We start from the raw sequence: 21239 nt of genomic DNA, 5'->3' as shown, positions 1-21239 counted from the left end.
TGCTTATAATTTTATAACTTTGTCTAATTGGATTTTGAAAATATGTATTAAGAAATTTCACTGAACAAAGCTTAAAATATTAATATTTTCTTACAATTTAAAGAAAATAAAATATAATTACAATATTTACAATACTTGAATCATTTTTGAATATTTAACAGATACCGAATTTTTTTTAAATAACACTAATTTTGTTAAATAACCTAACCTGTACCCACTTAATAGAAATAACTTTATTATTAAAATTGAAAAAAATGTAGAGTTAAATTGTTATTTAAAATATATTATAACAGAATAAAATAATAAAAAGAAAAAATATACGAATATTTTTCAATAATTTTTTAGATGCAAACTACATTTTAATTACAATTTTTAGAAACAAATTTATAAAGATTATAGTGTTTCTCTCCTACGTAACAACAATTGAAATTACGGATCAAATTAGAATTTACATTGCAATGACGAATAATCATTTCAAAATGGACTTTATAAACAACAAATTGATGCAATTTCATATTTAAATTGGCTATGGCAAACACAAACAAATTTCATATCATTGTCTTTACCTACGACGTTATTAATGAGCCTTTATGTATCCTCTGTTAACAATTCCCATCACATTGAATTCGTAACAAATTGTTGGAAACACATAAGTTGCAAGTGTCTCTTATTTTATTTTAAGAATTTTATCCACATTCTCGGTTCCCACTGGTGGTACGACGAACAATAGTGGAATATTAAAACGACGTTGTTTTTAAAACGAAATCAAATTTCTTTCATATGCGATTAATCAATTTAAATCAATAATAATGAAACGCTTGATCATTGTTCAATGCCTAATCAATACAAAACAAGTTTTTATTCTATAAATGAATAATTACAGTTGATGAAAGAATAATGAAGAGTTCACAACAGACGTGGTCTTAATTCCCATCTCGGGTGCAGCAAAATTTCCAGTCGGACTTTCTAACATCATAATAGTAATCCATTCATTCACTCATAGCAATAATCTTGCAGTCCATAATTTAGCATGCACGTCTTCATTTTATAGGTTATTGACTGGACGGTGGTATAAAATTGTTTGTTTTCGAAATATGACTCTTTACGATTGAAATTCATATTCAATGCGCACATACGCAAATAACATTGTAGGTTTTATTCGTATGAAACTGGTTAAATTTAAATAACCGACGATTACATAAACAACATATTCAGGTAATACATTTAACCGGAATGTAAAAGCCAAGAATGGTAATAGAATTCATTTTAATACAGAATTTTGTGTGGGTGGAATTGATGCAATTTATTTTATTATTCAATTAGACGACGTGGTTATTTCACATTGTAAACATGGAACCGATAGAATTTTTGTTCACACCTTGAGTTTAAAATGTTAAATATGTGAACCTCGAACTGTTCCATGTGCCTTGGGCGATATTGATATTTAAATTTTTAAGCTGTTTTCATGGTACTCAGCAAAAATATGGTAATTAATTAGGTGGGGGGTATATTTTGAGCACACCCCGTACGACATCTCAACCCTCAACCCAACCGAGGGCCGGTTAAAGGTTGTTTACCCCCGAACGCATGCCACATCCAGAAATGAGGGTCAGTATGTCGCTGCGAACCCCCGGTTAAAATACGTCAGTATTACGTCATGTGCTACTAAAATTTGGGGGTTAAAAATCACACATGTTCTATTATTTAACGACCTGTCACTAATTAGTCGAGCAAACATTGCGAAGAATATGTTTGTAAAGTAAATTTGTTACCAACAATTTTTATTAATTAAATCGTTCATATAATAATCGTTGGTACAGTTGATAACAGCAAATTGCTTTCAATCTTAATAACTTCGTCCTTTCAGATTACTAACGTTGTGATTTGATGTACGTTTTACTTTTTCTAAAAATAGTCCATGAACGACAATAGGTAATAATTTAGTCATATGCAGTCTTCAATTAATTAATACCGTATAAACTGTCGGCTAGCCTTTATTAAAATTGTGGCGCCGTTCTGCTCACAAATTGCCATCGCATCCACCAATTATTTTAAACTAGAAATTTCCACCGGTGTTCGAGCGTCAAATAATATAATGATCTAATGTGGTGGTCATTTCTAAAAATGCACATATTAAATTATCAACGAGGGAGTGGATGTCGTTTTTACCTGACATTAAAATGTTTTACTGTTAGTACAGGGTCAAATATATTTACATAACTATTTACAATAATAAATTTCACTGGTTTAGGTCACAGGACGCACGTTTTCGTTGTATGTCAATATATCATTGTAACCATGCATTGCGTTCATTTTTCACAAGCACTATGTGTTTGTCAATTATATTTTGCCATAAAATTTAAGTACATATTTTATGTAAATTAAAAAATATAATTATTTGTCTTTTTATGTAATACATTAGACAAATATTTATAAATCAATAAGATAATATATTCGTTGATATATTTTAATAGCAACTACTAATCATTAATTAATTACTTTTTCAGTTATTTTACTTCAATCAAAATAATAAATTATAATATTTGACATTTATTTTCGGGTCCTAACATGTGACACAATATAAATGCCTACTTGAATAGATAAAAAGACATTAATTTAAATGAAGTTGTTCCAAAAACACGTTCACATATAAGTAGTTTCGCAAAAATGTCAGATTGTTTACTTTAAACTGGTACATAACAATTGATACATAAATTATATATTTAAATAATCGTTTTGTTTTTATCTACTTAAAAACGTTTTCATTAAAATCGAAAATAAATTTGATGGTATTTGATATGTGAAAGATGACCTCCCGTTTTTAAATGTAGTAATTTGTTATTCAAAAAAATTTTTAAATATAAATTAACATATTGTAATTAATTACTCTGCAGTAGAATATCAGAAAATTATTTATGATCTTGTTTTGTGTGACACAGATTCGTAAAAATTAAAATTCAAATATTAATCATTTTTTAAAATTGATTAATTCGCTTGCGTATCAGCCCAATTGGTGTATTAATCTTGTAACACACAGACAGAAATTTTTATTAATTAATAAAAATGTAAATGAATATTTAATGAAATATCATTTGGATATCCCAATTTTAATATTACTGTCTAATACTGAAATATGTGGCGACATCTAATGGAATTTGGTGAAATGTTGAAAAGCTACCTTGGTGGTAGCACAGAATAACCATAACCGGATTGAACTTGCATCTATCCGAAAATTTCCCGGGATTTATACATATGTGAAATGAGATTACTGAGAGCGACTATCAGTAAGTCACACTTGGATATAATGCAAGAATAATTATGTTTAATAAACGTATATATTTATACTTTGATATAATGTGATAACCAAAAATAATGTGCGCCTGCGATCACACAACCCACTATACATGAATTAACGTGCTGTACCACCCAAACTTATTACCTATGTCAGAATTATAAAAAGCATAACTTTTTGTTTATTTTTTTTTATAAATGGTAAAAACTCTACAGGCACTCTTTTAAGTAATATGAACTGCTCACCTCAGAAAACTATATCACTAAATAAATTCGAAATAATATGTGTAATATTTTAATATATATTTTAAATGGAAACATAATCAAATTTTTCGTTAAAATGTTAAAAGATGATTTTCACAATCCATGATTTGTTACTGAATTATTTGTTTATCAGGAAATGTATAAGCAACAATTAACAAGAGCAGAGTGGCGCAGTGGAAGCGTGCTGGGCCCATAACCCAGAGGTCCGTGGATCGAAACCACGCTCTGCTAATAACTTTTTTTGATCATTATTTATTAATTTTATAAATACCTTTTTAGCAGTGTAATTAATTATAACGAAATAAACTGTTTACAAGTTATATTGAAAAAAGTTTCTTAGACTTAATGAATTTAGCAATCGGCAATTTTTAAAAAGTATACATACATAAAATTTAGTTCACTGTGCTCCATGAGCATCGATGATTGCTTAGCAATCCCTCAGCATACTTTTTGTGAGGTCATTCAAGTCATCTTAGGATATACTGTCCCAGCTTGGCTAAATTACAACTCGAAGCTTTGGATGATGTATATCCCATATACAGTATGAAAAGAGTTTGATCCATCTGAATCCTGAAAGAGACATCATCTACAGTAGAGACTGTATATCTCCCACTATGGGACAGACCTCTACTGTTTCTGTCCTGCATGATGTCTCTTTCTAAATTCAGACGGGTCAAATGCTTTTCCTACACTGTATACTCGGTATGGTTTAGGTCAGATGACAACAGAGGAAGTTTTCAATACTTAGTGTTTCGAGTCACAATTTCTGAGCAATGGGAATAATCATTTTCGATAATAAAAACGAAATTAGCAACTTGAAATTTTGGTAGTATACCATTCACAATGTCTGTTGAATACATTGTTATCACACCTTGACAATTTTGTACGGTTATTATAACAAATTCCTCCTCATACCATACGGAATCCGCCTTAAATGGTCAAAATTCTCGAACTTTTCGACTATTTTGTGGAACATCTTGTCTAGACTAAAGGCAAACTCGGCTCTGTACAGCCTGTATACACTGTATAATATCTGAAAAGTACAGATTTCCAATCGTTTATTCAGTTAACATGAGACTTTGCCCATTCCAGTCATTGTTGTTCATGGTGATGAAAGGAAATCTACATTTGTCAAGCGAACTACGAACTTTGTAACTGACTACCTGCGAAGACACTGTAGGTTCTGTCTACCTGCTCTCAATCGAAAATATCTTCATTTGCGGTAGTTTTGCTTGATTTACCACTTTTTGGCCATTCTAAAGTGGAGCCAGTTTAATAAACTTGAGTATAAATGATTTGACTGACCCCAGATACCAACATTCTAATTCCAATACTCCTCTCTACTCTGTAATTAAATTACGTTTAAACAATTATCAGATCAAATTTTAATTCATAAAATTCATTCATTCTGAACATAAGTTTATATGTTTCCAAAACGCATATTGAAAATTTATGAGGCTAAATGGGCTCCATAAACTATAATTATAATGAAAAATTGTTAAATTATACTTTTCAGCCAATGTACTACGGATCATTTAATCTGCACATCCAAATTCAAACTACCTTATTATCATAACAAATAAACATCCATCAAAATGATTTGCTGTATGGCGAACAACCTCTCTAAATTAATATATTGATTACATTTTGTGGTAATAATAGAGATGTCATCTGCAATACGAGCCTGTTATAATGTACATAACGGTATACATTGTAATAACGTTTATTCTGTTCGTAATTAATTTTATTACACTCTCAAGCAAATAAAACAACATATATAAATAATAAATCTGTATATATTAACCACCTTACTTATGCTTATTTCTATATAACACGTAATGAGGTACTGGAACCATTTTACCGTTCTTCAATTTATTGTTTACTTCTTCGTGTTCCCTGATGATCTGGTGAAGTCGTTCTATTTCTTCTTCGTGTTCGCATTTCATGTTTTCGATAGTCATTTCTTGGTCTTGTATTCTTTGTTCCACCGAAGAAAATTCGTGCCATGCACATTTTTGTACGTCCTAGAAATACTGAACGGTGTTAAACTTATCGTACCGACTTAATAATGGTTACATACTTTCAGTTGTGTTCTTAACGAGTCCATTTTGTTAGCCATGTCGCTGCCAATTTTTTTCACCGCTTTATTCTCGAGTTGTCGTTGATTCAAAGCATTTAATAATGTCTCTTGTTCTGCAACCATGTCTTTGGCAAACAACATGGCTTTATGTAATTGCTTTTTGCACGCACTTCTAGATAGTTTCACTTCATTAAGGGTGTGCTCCAGTTCCAAGTACCTCGTCTCATGCTTCCTGAGTAAAAAACAATACAATCAGCTGGATATTTAATACTTGTCTTCGACCTACTTTATATGTTTCTCCAGATGAGCAATTTTTGATTCCAAATCATCTTTAAATTTTGCTAGAGATTTCACCTTTTTTTCTAATTCGTAAATCAGTGTGGATTTGCTTTCTAGGACCTCCTTCATTTTGCTTTTTTCTGCCTCGTATTGAACCTTCAATTCTTCATACCATCTGTAAAACCTCTTATTAGAACTATGAAATTAATCTAGGATAAAACACCTTTTGCACTCGTTGACACTGGCAGTATGAACTGATATAGGTATATAGTTATGCCTTTCGTTCTTTAAATCTTCTTGTGAATCCGTTAACGCCTTGTTTTTCTCCCTGGTCATTGTTAGTTCACTGCGAACACGGTAATATTGTTCCTGAGCCACATTATAATCCCTTTTCAGTTGTTCCACTACAAATAAACGTTAGATTTGATTTTAACAGCTAAATTGCAATTACCTTTGTGTTCGTAACATTTAATAACCTCTTCAACTTTATCTTGTTTCAAGGCACATTTTTTAATTAAAATATCATTTTGTTCCCGCACGGATTTCAGTTCCGACTTGAGATTAATAATTTGTTGCTGCAGTTTAACGCTACATTCATCGTCCTCAGTGAGTCTCATATGTAACGCCTCGTTTTCCCTGATTATTTCCTTCAATCGACCCGTAAAGTCCGACATTTCTATTTCATATTTGGAAATTAACTCTTCCTTTTCAGTGACGACATCCTGATAAGCGTCCAATAGGGGACCAAGCGTATGAGAATGCACGCTTCCCCAAGCTATTGGGGTGTGTTTGTGGTTTCGGTGACTCTCGGAAATAATCGTGCCTAGTACAATTGGAGAGCTGGGTGAGGTCTCCAAGACTGAACTGCACGTCATTGGAAGGGATGGCATAGGAACTTTTAAATTGTTCTTTCGCAACAACTCTTGATATCTCTCCAAATGCATATTTAATCTAAAAAATAATTAGTAGAAAATAATTAGTTGTTAGAACTAATAATAAAGACTAACTTCTATAATTTTATTACCTATAAACGACGTTCTTTAACATATTTAAGTCTTCACTTAGTTCTTTTTTGTCGTTGGTTAACAGGCCATTTTCTTGATTGAGTTTCTCGACTGATTGCTTTAATTCATCGCAGTCGTCGCAATGTTTGGGGGCTCCCAATTGTTCCTTAGCATCTTCGAAATTCTTTAAAAGCTCCCCATATTGTATCTTAATAATTTCATTCTCTTTAACAAGGTTGTGATTTAATCCCTGAAGCGATCCAATTTTCTCCTTCAATTTGGTAATCTTCTTCACCGACAGTCCTTCTAATTCGTTGAATTTCGCCACAATATCTTCGTTTTCTTTGGACAACCTCTGAATTTCTTTGTGCAGGTGTTTCTTATTAGCCTTTGTGTTTTCAGAATCGGGAATTTCCAATATGATTTCGGCGAATCTGTCGTCGTTGGGCTTTTGTCGGCAACGTCGGGAATTAAAGTTAGCGCTGTAGGTCCTTTTGATGCTCTCCTCTTGCTTCTTGTGTATCGGAACTTCCACCCTCTTTCTTCTGGGTTTGGTCGGCGGGTCGTTCATTTTATCCGAACACGCCGTGGTTACAATATGGAAAATTGGAAGCATTGAATTTGATTGGATTTGATTATTGTCATATTTTTTTATTTTGTAGCGATTCAGTGATTATCTAAAACATTTTTAGTCATTAGAAGTTGAAATGCATGATTTCAATGTAATTTCGTTATTTTTTGGCATATATTTAAATTTTTTATAATGTGTTTACGTGGCGGAGTAAAATCAATAAAACATTCATTGAAATTCTACTACTTCAAGTGACTTACCTAATATTTACGTATTTCATAGAGCAATATTGACATAACAAAACAATTAAAATCGATAAACGTCAAGATGTGCAATTTATTTGACACTAACATGTTTACAAACAAAAACTTTATGTTTACCGCTGATGCCATGGTTACGGGAAAAGGGGCGTTATCTATGAATCAACGTCCAAAACTCATTGTAGACACAGATGGCGCATGGAGTACAATGTAGTAGAGTTCTTTTTTTTCTCCTACCTACATATATACTATGTTGTATTACATAATTAATAAAAATATCAAAAATGGTCAGATTTTTATGTTACAATTTTTGTGTTAGCTATTTTTTTTTAATTATTAACAGCAACATATTTATCCAAGTTCTATAAGAAAATTATTATATAATACAATAATAATTAATAATAATAATTAAAGCCAGTATTACTTCAATAATATTAATGAAATAGAGCCATTAAATACTATTTACTAATTATTGATTATCTGTATTATTCTCATCATTTGTCATTTTTATCAAACATTAGTTAGTAATTGCCACACTATTAGATAATTTTGGTATATGTACTTGCGTTAATTGATAACAAAAAAAAAATAATTACTGGAAAACTTAGGTAAAAAGTTATGTAATATTCAATTTGTTTTCAAAATACATTTTTCAAATTTCTTATTGAATAAATACATTCAATTTTAAACAGACATTATAAATATAAGTAATAATATAGTTTGTTTTCTTATTATACATAATTAATTTTATATTTTATTGTTTCAGGTATCAAAGGATTTATTGGTCACCATTATAAAAAATGTACACAAAATAAACTACAATTAAGTACTAATTACTGGAGTTTTATTTTAATTTACGTAAATGCTAATACATTCTTCTAGTTATAGGAAACATTTTTTGAATTTTATTCTATTTTTCAAAATTTTATATTACGTCGGTTGCGTCCCTGAGTGTAATTATTCACAAATGGAAAACAAATTGTGACATAAGTATAAAATACAATGTATTGTCACAAAAATTTAATATTTTACAGATAAATTTGTTGACTATAACGTTGGCAAGTCGTTTGAATCCGTTACTTCATTAGTTCATAATTGTGTTACAAATTCATAATGAAATTATGTATTTAAAACACGAACTGTTATTTATATATTTGCACTAGATAATTAACAATATGTAGATAAAAATTATAACAATAGTATAAATAATGGGTTCTATTATTATTATCAATTTTTTAAGTTGAACTGCGTGCGAACTGTTGTGTCGAACGTTCAACATTTTTATGCTAACCATTGCCAGTGATTATTGAAATGGGTAAGAATTTTGCGACATATGTGTTGATTTTTGTCAATCATATAATTTTTAATGCCTTTTTTATGCATGATTTTTATAATAATCATCGAAATTTAAAACATTATGTCAAGATATTGACTATAACATATTGGGATTTAAATTATTTGTATTCAACTTAAAGAATTTTTCTGATTTTATTCTCATTCTTCGATATACGGTATAGATGATATATTGAAAAAAATACCTGTGTAGATAGCATTGTTCGCAATACGGATTTTTATAACTAAAAAAAGACTAATAATGTAACAAAGTGTTTTTCCTAATCATTGTTTTGTAGGTTTTTATTACCATCCATAATATATTTATTGCTCTATTGTTATATGCAATGTAAATTAATTGTTTTTTCGAAATTTAGTGTACGGCGAACTTTATCTCATTTGGTTTGCGCAAGGACCGCAAATAAAAAATAAATTAGAGTTAAATGATAAAACTAATGCGTTTTTAAATAAATATAAAATGAATGAAGTAAATTGTATATTTGCAAGAAAATAACCTTAACTGTTATATCTTTTGTAATAAGACGATTAACTTTAGGTCTTCTGCGATCCATAATGGCCCTTTCGGGCATCCTGAACATCTTCATGCCCATGACAATGGCCATAGATCCGGCGTGTGACTTTTACCAGGATATGGCAGCTGGTCAAGTCTACTATATCTATAACCAAGAATATCCCAACTCCTACGGTCCATCAACATCTTGCAGATGGATGGCCTACAGTCCAGTCGGTACCAGAATTGTCATTTCTTGCGAAGACATTACTTTGCCGAGTGTAAGATTTTTTTTTAAATAAATATTATGGTTCAATGAACCCTTTTACACCAAAATAAAATACACTTGAATGATTATTCAAGTGGTTTGTTGTGACTGCAGATTTTATCACGTAAATTTTGTCAAATAAACAGACCCAAAACTGTGCCGGAGACCGCCTGTCCATTTCACAATCCGGAGACCCTAACTTCTCTGACGCCAGAAATTACTGCGGCCAAGGTAGCGTCACTCTTGTGTCTACCAGCAACTCGCTGGTTGTAGGTAATATTATTTCACATGTTAAAAAATAAACTGAACAATGATACGAAATGTTTTCCAGGATTGTTTTCCACCTGGAACACGGCGGGAGGCAGATTCGTGTGCTCTTTAACGTCAATTGATGATGGCTCGTCTACAACGACCCCAAGACCAAATCAGTGCGACTGTGGTTGGAAACAACAGGTACCATTGCGATTATTTAATACGTATTCCCTCTGTTACTTGTCGATTTTAAGACTCGTATAGTTGGTGGACACGAAACCGGCGTAAATGAATATCCATCCATGGCGGGACTTATAGACTTGAGCAATAGGAATTTGTACTGTGGATCATCTATCATATCGGATAAATACGTCTTGACTGCAGCTCATTGTCTCTACAACAGGCAGGCGTCCAGTGTTGGGGTTCTAGTCGGAGATCACAACGTCTCTTCAGGTAAGTCCGCATCATCATGAAGCAATGTTTTGATATTTAATGATTTCAGGAGCCGAGACTGATCATTCGTATCTGTATTCTAGTGTGAGATTAATAATACATCAAAGTTACGACCCCGATAATCAAATTAACGATATCGGCCTTGTTCAAACTACGAAAATTATGTCTTTCAGTCTTTACGTCGGACCTGTGTGCCTGCCCTTCAGATACACCAGCACAAGTTTTGCAGGAAATACTGTAACTGCTTTAGGTCAGTCCAATCTTTACTGTTTGTTCATTTAATATTAACTACCCTGTTGGATAGGATGGGGACAATTGGAATTCTCCGGCCCAAAATCGGATACGTTGCAAGAGGTCGACCTTAACGTCATCACCAACTCGGCATGTCAGTCGCAAATGCCCAACAATATAATAACCAACGGACAGATTTGTACTTACGCACCTGGAAAAGATGCCTGCCAGTACGATTCAGGCGGTCCCTTGCTTTGGATGGACGGCGCAGTCAGGAGGTTGCAACTGTTGGGGATTCTGTCGTATGGTATTGGATGCGCCACCACCAACCCCGGTGTCAATACTAGGGTTACTTCGTATCTGACCTGGATTGTGAGCCAAACAAATGGTAAATAGACTAAATAAATTATAATATAAATGTCCTCAGGGTTGACATAAGGGGACATTTTTTCCTCAGTAAGAATTTTTTATTGGGGAGATTCAGTGACTGATCTTTTCTTCTTTTTCAGACGCCAATTATTGCATAAAATAAACGGAAACGGAAATTTATTTTTGTTATTATTTTATAAATAATAACCTTATGGAACTATTGTATTGTTTTATTTTCTAATTATTACTTCCTGTATAATTTATAAAAAACATTCAAATTATTTGTAAGTAGAAAAAGCCAGCGTTAACAATGTTCCAAACAAATTCAAATTAGCAATTCTATATATGAAAATCCATGTACTAACAAATGTAATTATTCATATGCTCTGTTCATTATTCATAAGATTGCCACAATATTTGGTAAAAATATCGTTCTTTATTTAAATTGAAAATAACAAACGACTTTGAAGATTAGTTCAAGTGTACTGAAAAAAAGTTTTAAAACACTTTTGTAATTTAAGCATTGGACTATTTTATTATGTTCCCTACAAATTTAACAATAATTATTCAATTTGTATGTATTACTTTGGGTTGCTTGTACGAACTAAATTTAGTTCCATATAACAAATATTTAATTTCGGACAAGGATTATTACCATTCATCTACATGCAAATGGACAGCCAGAAGTTATGCAGGAACCAGGATTCGTGTTCTGTGCAATTTGCATTTGAAATCAGTAAGTAGTTTAATTTTCTGCTCTGATTATCTTCATTAATAATTTGTAGACAAAATTTTGCGAAGGTGAGCATCTCGCTGCATCACCTCGTGGCAATGTATATAAAAGTGGTGTAATTTACTGCGGTAAACAATCTGTTACCATGAACACTGAAGCGAACGTTTTCGAAGCTTGTACGTATAATTTAAATACACTGTAAAATACTGACGCATTTCAAGTATTTATGACTAGATTCTCCAAAGCTGGAACACTAAAATGTTCTTTACAAGCATATAGAATTCCCCAGAAGTGCAACTGCGGGATTCCCACATATCAGGTGAACAATAACAACAAATATTTTATCACTTACACCAGTTTAATGTGTTTCAGCCTAAAATTGTTAACGGTAATGATGCAAATACAAAAGAGTTTCCCTTTATGGCGGGTTGGGTTCAACACTACGATTCACCTTATCCAACCATCGTGGCTGGGGCCACGATTATTTCCAAACGTTACGTTCTTACTGCCGCACATGTTCTTCATAAAAGAAATTATTCAGAATTTGCTCTAATTGTTGGAAGTGTTGCCTTATCGAGTCTGTTACGTTTTTGAATTCGTGCCATTGATTAATTATAACATTTTACAGTTGAGGACGACCGTTCTAATTTATATAAACCGAATAAAATTATAATTCATGAGCTCTATAATGACAAAACCTATCACAATGACATAGCACTAGTACAAACCGAAAAGCCGTTCCAATTCGGTGATTTGGTGTTCCCGATATGTTTACCATTTTTACAGAGACAACTCGACTACAACAAGATGTACGTGACCGCTTTGGGTGAGCAAACATTGAAGAAAACTACACGATTAATTAAACAATTCGAATTCAGGTTGGGGATTGACGTTGTTCACCGGCCCGAAAGCAGACACCCTCCAAAAAGTCACGTTGCAAGTTGTCAATAACACGTACTGTCAAAAAAGTCACAACGTTGAGGTCCCACCAACAGAAATTTGTACGTATAGTAGTGGAAAGGACACGTGTACTTTTGACTCAGGTGGTCCTTTGGCCTGGTTCGATAGTCACAATAGAAGATGGAAATTAGTGGGTATACCATCTAGTGGTATTGGTTGTGCCACCACTCTACCATCAATTAATACCAGGGTCACTTCGTATCTGCCCTGGATTAGGATCAACAGTAAGGGTGCGTATCTAGATTGATATTCATTGACCTTAATAATACTTGTAAAATAAATTTCAGATGCAGAATATTGTGCTTTGTATTAACCACATTTTCAAGGAACATTTTTATGTGTGCAGTATTTTTCGCAACATTCTTTTTTAGACATAAATTATTTGATAGACAACATTCTTTTTTTAGACATAAATTATATGATAAATTAATATTGACCTTTAAAAATTCACAGTCTTGAAGTTGTTTAATTAAAATTATCCTATTCAAATACTATTTTATTTATTCAACCTAATTAACTTTTTCGTGCAATTTAAAATTTAGTAGTAGTAATTGACAGTAAATTGTAGTTATTTTACTTTACAGTTGACGGGAATGGTTCTAATTTATATAAAGCAAGTCGAATTATAATTCATCATTTCAAACCATCATCATTTCAAACTATTGACAATGACATAGCAGTAGTACAAGCTAAAAAACCTTTCCAATTTGGTGATTTAGCGTCCCTAATACGTTTACCATTTTTATTAAGACAATGTGGCTATGGCTAGACGTATGTGCAAGGGGCACTTCGTAACTGTTCTGGATTAGGGTGAACAGTAAAGGTGTACCAGGTGAGCAAGTTTAAAATGTCGTTTTCTTTATGAAAAGTAAGCAACTATGGGCAATATATTCCATTCCAAACAAGATCTCATATTTCATTGAAATCCATTCAGTTTTAAGGTATTGTTCAGCCAGTGCGTGTGCCATCGATAAAAAAATCATGTTTTAGAGTTTAGAGAGATTTTAGCCATTTTTTGATCAATGGATGGTTCAAATTGATCATTTCTTGTCGGGAACGGACGTAATACACTACCCCTTTCTGATTCCATCACCCATTCCATCTTCCCAAATCAATCTGGTTTTGCATTTAATGTTGAAGGTTCTCCTGGAGTTACCAATGATTTTTTAACCCTTTGAATCCTTCCCATGGCTTTTAGGCGATTGTAAATAGATTCCTGAGTGAATTTCAACTACTCCGCCATCATTTAATGTGTTTGTACATCGCCTTCGTCCAATAATGCTTGTAATTCATCTTCTTTCAACATCTTTGGTTGATTTTCACAAGCTTAAACAAGAAAATTATAAAATGTCGCAAATGCTGTTTATTTGGCTTCACAATCGACGTGTTTACCAAGGAAAATAAGCAGGGTACTAACTCGTAAACAACTAAATGAATATGACGTTTTGTAGCTGTATAAATTGCTAAGAAAACAGCCACAGCTCTTTCAAAGCGTTCTTCATATACTTCAATAGGTTTTATGTAGCAGCTCTTGATAATAAAACGACATTTTAAACTTGCGCACCTAGTACATCGTGTTGATGCCGATTGACCTTAATATTTACTGCTTAATAAATTTCAGATGCAGAATATTGTATACTTTGTATTAACGGCCTTTTCAAGGAACATTTATAACTGTGCAGTATTTGTGGCAATTATTTTTGTCAAAATAAACATTTTTATATTAACAATCTTTATAGTTGTTTAATCAAAATAATCCTGTTCAAATACTATTTTATGTATTCAACCAAATTAACTGTTTCGTACAATTTAAATTTTAGTAGTTACTCTGACAATAAATTGGTCGTTCGCAATGTATAATTTGCCAATTTTTATACTTACATTTGTTTTTATAACATTTTGTGGTATATGTGACATTTTAGAAACCTCTTATATATATACATTTAGTCATAAGGATTTCATCTACAATCCCCGACCTATAATTTTTAAAAGTCATCCGGGCACCAGGATGCTCTTAAGGTGCAAAATCAACTTGAGTGCAGTAAGTATTTCTACTACAGCGTTATTTGTTTTAAAGATACCTATTTTTTCAGTCCGCCTTTTGCGAAAATGAATCTCTTGTGATATCTCCTACGGGATCCATAAGCCACAGTTCAGTACACTACTGCGGCAACAAATCATTCAGAAAAAGAAGTCAAAGCAATTTCATCGAAGTTGGTAATTTAGCTTTGCATTTATGAATGCTGGTGTATATTTAGATATTTTTAGCATTTTCTTCAACGTCAAACGGAACGTTTCGTTGTAAGATTAAAGCTTATTATCCAAATAAAAAGCTTCAATGCGGAAACGGGCAATATAAGGTGGACACGTTCAAGGATCCTATTAAAGGTGGCACCAATGTGAAGCTGAAAGATTTCCCTTTTATGGCAGGTTTGATCGACACGTCCAAGAGTAACAGTTCTATTTTCGCCGGAGCCACAATCATATCAAGTAAATACCTCATTACAGCAAAGCATGTTTTTGAAAGTTCTGTATTAGAAAATCTGAAGATTATTGTTGGAACATGTACGTTCGAAGGTACGTTGCTTTTGTTAATTTTTGTTACTGTATTAGTTGATATGTATGTGTTACAGGGGGTGACTTATCCAGATTCCCTATTTACACACCCATTAAAACATTTTTCTTCGAAAATTGTACGGACACAAATGATATAGCTTTAGTAAAAATAAATGGGACGTTTAAGTTTGATGATCTGGTGTATCCAGCATGTATACCATTTTCCCATAAGCACAACGATTTTAACAATGAAAATTTAATTGCTTTAGGTGCGTAAATTAATATTTTTTTAAATTTGCAGTAGTAATATACGATATATTTTAGGGTGGGGTTCCGAGTCCCTTAGTGGTCCCACCTCTAAGCAGTTGAAAATGATTTCACTACCAGTTGTTAATAACACCTACTGTAAAATGAAACATGAAAAAACACAATACGACAAAATTGATGACACTATATTGTGTACGTTTGGGAAAGGAGATGTGGACACGTGCGTGGGAGATTCTGGGGGTCCATTATTTTGGCTTGATAAAACGATAGGCAAGTGGTATTTGGTCGGGATTACTTCTGAAGGCGTCGGCTGCGGTTCTGACCTTCCAAGTATTAATGTTAGAATTACGGCATATTTGAAATGGATAAAAAATATTGTGATTAACAATTAATTTGTGTCCGTATTAATAAAAAATACTATAATAATAATAGAGGTGTCATTTTTAATATATGTCTGTGACACATCCAATGTTACTTAACTGGGTCTCTACGACGTTACATCAAAACCTACTCATTATTATTTTACAATACCATCTATATTTCACGGAGAGTAAAATATTGATAAAACAGTTCGCAGACATTTTGCAGATGTCACTGCTGTATGAAAACTTGGCCCAGCTACAGTTTTCAGGCTCCGGCATAAAATCAATAGCCCACCCCCATAAACAGAAGGCAGCACTGGGTTACGTGGGTTTTAATCCTCATAAATTTGAAGTAATATTCAGTTAATTGAAATTTGTATACACTGGAGTAGTCAAATGTTTACACTTTTATAAGGATTAATTGGAATTTACGTCTCCCGAAACATTATCAGACTGTAAAATTTTTATGCACGTCCCTCGGCCGTAAAAATTACAAAACAATTAATTACTCGGCGTTTGCGGAAGTCAAGTCGGAGGGAATAATTCATTTTTAAATTAATTCTGTGACCGCAACAACATTTATGTGTTGAACAATTAATTTCAAATGAGCATCAGAGTCGGCCCACACGGGATTTGTGGCGAAACAACTTAATAAACTGATGAATGCGACGGAATTAAATGTGGAAAGTCCCACCGATACTGTTCTAGAAAGGCAATCGTTCAAATGGGGGGTACGATTCCCCTCCGGAATCTTTGTACTCGAATCTCCTGCATAATTCTACTGTACATCACATCGGCCCACGTACAGGTCCGTCCTTCCTCCGCCGTAGCTCGAGCGGGTCGTGCAATCGCGTCTACCGCCAACATCGATCGGTGGCAGGTTTTTGGGGGCGTTATTGTCTGACGTCACTGTGACGACTGGAAATGCGTCCGTGCAACCCCCTCAGCCCCACCACATAGCCGGTGCGACAGACGGCCGTCACCGGTTTAAACCCTCAGACTGTTCTCAATCTGAACTATTTTCAGAAATATATCGATCGGTCTTATTTATAATATGTACGGCAATTGTCTGCACTTTAAATTGTTTATTGTTTTCTATTTATAATTCTGTTTTTTGTCCGGTTCCCCCGCAATGACATTAACTTTAATATATATATATATATATATATATATATATATATATATATATATATATATATATATATATTATATAATATAATTTTAAAAATTCATAACCATTTTAATTGATTTAAATTTGGAGGGTGCTCAAGTGGAATAAAAACAAAATTAAGTTGAAGAAGTTCTAACAGCTAAATCAATTTTCAATATAAAAATAAATAATAATAATATAAATTAATTACAATAATTAACTTATATTAGTTTTTGCAAAAATATTAAATAAACAGAACAATTTTGTCAATATTTTAATAATTTTAAAAAATAACAAATTCTAAAGAATTTTTAGTTGATTTAACAGTTTTAACATTTATAATATTATTGAACCAGATATTAAACTGGATAAATATTTTAAGGATTAATATGTATTTATTATATATATCATCAATCAAAATAAACAAAGCAATTTTTGAAAAATTATTTAATTTTATAACTTAATATCTTTGAAATATTTTATTATTATTATTTTTAAAAATCAAAATAAACAAAGCAATTTTTCAAAAATTATTTAATTTTATAACTTAATATCTTTTAAATATTTTATTATTATAATTATTAAAAATAATAAACTAACTTTAAAGAATTTTTTGTTGATTTTAATTTAGATGTTCTGACAGCTACAAAATAATATAAAAATATTGAACCAGATATTAAACTGTTAAAATTAAAATTAAAAAGTTCAAAAACAATTTTCAATATTAATATTTAATTTTATTAATTAAAATCTTTGAAATATTAGAAGGAATATAAGAAAAAGCAATTTAATATTGTTTAAGTATTTTTATAAATAATAAGTAGACCCTCAAGAAATTTTAAGTGGTTTAAATCGTATTAGTTTAAGTAAAATTAATAAATAATAAGGTTTTAAAATTTTAAAAAATAATATATATTAATAAATAAATTATTAATTTATTTAAATTTGGAGTGGACTCTGGTAATTCTGACAGTTAAAAATAGAAATATTCAGTCAAACATTGACTGGAGAATAAAAATAATTTTCAAATGAGGAAGCCATCAAATGAGTTGAATCATCATCTATTAAATACATATTTATTATACAGTGAGGTAGTAAGAAAGCCCCCTACCCTTGATAGATCTTATAAGCATAACCGACACTAAATAAGGAAATCAGATACTAAAACTGTCTTCTGTTGTATAAATATTGACACTAATACCTATTTTTTGTAGGAAATTTAGAGGTTTATTTAACACATTAAATGAATTGTTTATAACTCTGTAAAGATGAGGTATTACAAAACCACCCTGTTAAAAAATCGCAAATTTAGCCAAATTTACTGTCTACATGTTTTATATATATATTTTTTTGAATATTAAATTCGTTAATTAAAATCCTTGAAATATTAGTTTAATAAGTAAATAAATAAATATTCTTAATAAATTTTAAATTTTATTAAATTTTAAAATGATTACAAATGATAATGACACCCTCAAGAATTTTTAATAACTTTTAATTGATTTAAATCTGGAGGGGAGTCTCAAAATATATTAAATTTTTGAATAAAAAATTTTAAAAAATTAATAGTTTTGCAATACTTAATTATTCAAATTTTGATACTGTTACTTAAAGAATAACAGAAACAAAACAAAAATAAACTACCCCAAAAGGAGTATGTTTACTACATTATTAAAATGAATGGTCCACAGGATAAAAAAACAAATCCATATACACGTACGCCTAATCAATCAAAAAAAAAGGGGGAAAGAAAAACAATGCGAGATTTGAATGGCCATTGTCATATGTCGTACTCGTCAGAAAAGCGTAAACAAAAACCACCTGAACGGTTGACGAAACGCTGGCTGGGACGAGTGGAAAATTCCACGTGCGTGAGTAAGTGGTGGAACCTTAACCCGAATACGAGTCCGGATATACGCAAACGCTTGTTCGATGTCTGGGTCCGGGAAAGCCGAAAAACCGTCGAAAGGTCCCGACCGCCTTTGTCGCCGGATCAATAACGTCAACGTTTCACACATGGCACTATTCGATTCGGCGAACGGGCTTTCTGACTGAAAGCGGGGAAAGCAGTTTCGGCAACCGGTGGCGGTTGTAAATTTTCGCCCGAGTAAATTGAAAGCTGACCCTGCCTGTGCCTTCACGGATGGGGTGTAGCAAGGAAATCGATTTTTGCAAAGTGGGGTGCAAACACCGACTGCCATTCCAGCATCCTAGAATCAATCTTGGACGGCTCCGTCGTCCACACAAAAAAAAAACTTTTTCGCTCATTTGCTTGACGTCACTCTTCTGTGATTGATCGAAGTTGATTGCGATGTGAAATATTTGCATGAGTGGGAGTGTATTTGTGTTCGACAAGTTCTATCTTAGACAAATAAAAAGTTGATAAACCTTCAAAATGTCATTTTACGATAATCAGAAATGGACTACTACACTATACTACTAATAATAAACATTTTTATTGATTTTTTACTTCATCGTAAAATTTGTTTGTTATTTAACAACAAGTAAACTTTTTATTATTGAAAGTGATAAGGCAAACATGGAAGTACGAATTAATTAATCATTGATAAAATATTTTACAATAGAATTGAACTTTCAGGGATAAAAAAACGTCACTGAAAATTCCTAAAATTTATTTTAAAATTTCTAATATTCAATATAAATGAATTAACATTGAATTATAGAATAAAATTCCCGCTAAATTTGTGTGTTTCAATTTTGTAATTATCTTTTAAAACATTAAAAATAAAATATGTAGGGAGGTGTTAAGACGCATAAAAATGAAAAAGAGTATAGAAAAAAAAAAAATGTATGAAACAAAATTATAATAAATAGAAATTACAATATAAAAATTTTTCGTGTAAAACTATTATTAGATCTCCGTATACAAATATATACCGGGTTATCATATATTTAATTTTTATACACATATTTTCTTTTAATCAGAGCTTCAGACAACATAAAAAAATACTGATGTGGACCAGGAATCAGCGATACCATCAGAGCTTTTGTTAAAATGAAATTAAAAATTGCCAAAGAAGAATTTCACGTGATATACAAGTTCAACTTATAACAATGACAATCCAAGAATCTTTTATTTCTTCACAATTTACATTGTCCACCAATTTTAAGCAGATCTTATAATTCTATTATAAACCAGAAAACAACGATACTATCAGAGCTTTTGACAAAATAAAATTAAAAATTGACAAAGAAGAATTTCAGATGAAATACGAATTAAACTTACGACACTGACAGTACAAGAATCTTTTTTTTCATTATAATATTCATTGTCTACCAATTTTAAACAGACTTTTAAATCCTGATATGGACCAGGAATCATTGATAGTATCAAAGCTTTTAATAACATGAAAATAAAAATTGTTAAAAAGAATTTCATGTGATACACGAATTAAACTTATAACAATTACAATCTAACAATATTTTCTACCTTCATAATCTCCATTGTCTACTAATTCAGCGATACTATCCAGAGCTTTTGTTAAAATGAAAATAAAAATTGTTAATGAAGAATCTCACGTGATATACAACTTCTAACAATAACAGTCAATGAATCATTTCTTTCTTCACAATTTATATTATCCACCAATTTTAAGCAGATTTTAGAATTCTGTTATGGACCAGAAAGCAGCGATACTATCAGAACTTTTGATAAAATAAAATTAAAAGTAGTTAAAGATGAATTTCAGGTGATACGCGAATTAAACTTATGGCAATGACCATCCAAGAATCTTTTTTTTTTACAGTCTCCATTGCCTACCAATTTTAATCAGACTTTTAAATCCTGATATGGACCAGGAATCATCGATAATATCAGAGCTTTTGGCAATCTAACAATATTTTCTTTCTTCATAATCTTCATTGTCTACCAATTTTAAAATAAAAATTATTAAAGAAGAATTTCACTTTATAGACAAATTAAACAGTCCAAGAATCTTTTCTTTCTTCACAGACTCCATTGTGTACCAATTCTAAATATTCATATAATTAAACTTGAACGAGATTTTCTGCATAATGCAAATAAA

The 21239-nt window shown here is 31.5% G+C and overlaps 3 protein-coding genes and 1 non-coding gene across 5 annotated transcripts; 3 read left to right on the top strand and 1 right to left on the bottom strand.

Annotated features, from left to right (window-relative positions):
• Positions 1-3714: 3714 nt before the first annotated feature.
• Positions 3715-3786, top strand: Trnam-cau (transfer RNA methionine (anticodon CAU)). The gene has a single exon. It is a non-coding gene; the product is annotated as a tRNA-Met (tRNA).
• Positions 3787-5333: 1547 nt separating this feature from the next.
• Positions 5334-7811, bottom strand: LOC109604596 (protein Cep89 homolog). Of its 2 annotated transcripts, XM_049961739.1 has the most exons (7): positions 7750-7811; positions 6939-7595; positions 6366-6865; positions 6138-6318; positions 5922-6089; positions 5636-5867; positions 5334-5579 (listed from the first exon to the last, which is right to left on the bottom strand). In XM_049961739.1, exons 2-7 carry the CDS (start codon positions 7532-7534, stop codon positions 5364-5366), a joined length of 1893 nt encoding a protein of 630 aa, XP_049817696.1. In that variant the 5' UTR covers positions 7535-7595; positions 7750-7811; the 3' UTR covers positions 5334-5363. The 2 variants fall into 2 exon arrangements, with proteins under 2 accessions (XP_049817696.1, XP_019876685.2); XM_020021126.2 differs by lacking the exon at positions 7750-7811 and having other exon boundaries at positions 6939-7655.
• A 1104-nt stretch (positions 7812-8915) lies between these two features.
• On the top strand, positions 8916-16104 carry LOC109604610 (uncharacterized). The gene is made up of 14 exons (XM_049968179.1): positions 8916-9064; positions 9638-9873; positions 10007-10133; positions 10192-10313; positions 10367-10565; positions 10615-10815; positions 10870-11184; positions 12527-12724; positions 12777-13082; positions 14673-14899; positions 14952-15075; positions 15127-15435; positions 15492-15683; positions 15739-16104. The coding sequence occupies exons 1-14, from the start codon at positions 9061-9063 to the stop codon at positions 16071-16073; spliced, it is 2895 nt and encodes a 964-aa protein (XP_049824136.1). The 5' UTR covers positions 8916-9060; the 3' UTR covers positions 16074-16104.
• Positions 12510-13152, top strand: LOC126264315 (chymotrypsinogen B-like). Its single transcript, XM_049961736.1, has 2 exons — positions 12510-12724; positions 12777-13152. The coding sequence occupies exons 1-2, from the start codon at positions 12706-12708 to the stop codon at positions 13103-13105; spliced, it is 348 nt and encodes a 115-aa protein (XP_049817693.1). The 5' UTR covers positions 12510-12705; the 3' UTR covers positions 13106-13152.
• Positions 16105-21239: the final 5135 nt, after the last annotated feature.

The sequence above is a fragment of the Aethina tumida genome, chromosome 1 (assembly GCF_024364675.1).
Source record: "Aethina tumida isolate Nest 87 chromosome 1, icAetTumi1.1, whole genome shotgun sequence".
NCBI classification, from domain to species: Eukaryota; Metazoa; Arthropoda; class Insecta; order Coleoptera; family Nitidulidae; genus Aethina; species Aethina tumida.
The sequence above is the reverse complement of the archived record's forward strand: the minus strand, read 5'-3'. Positions and strand labels throughout refer to the sequence as shown.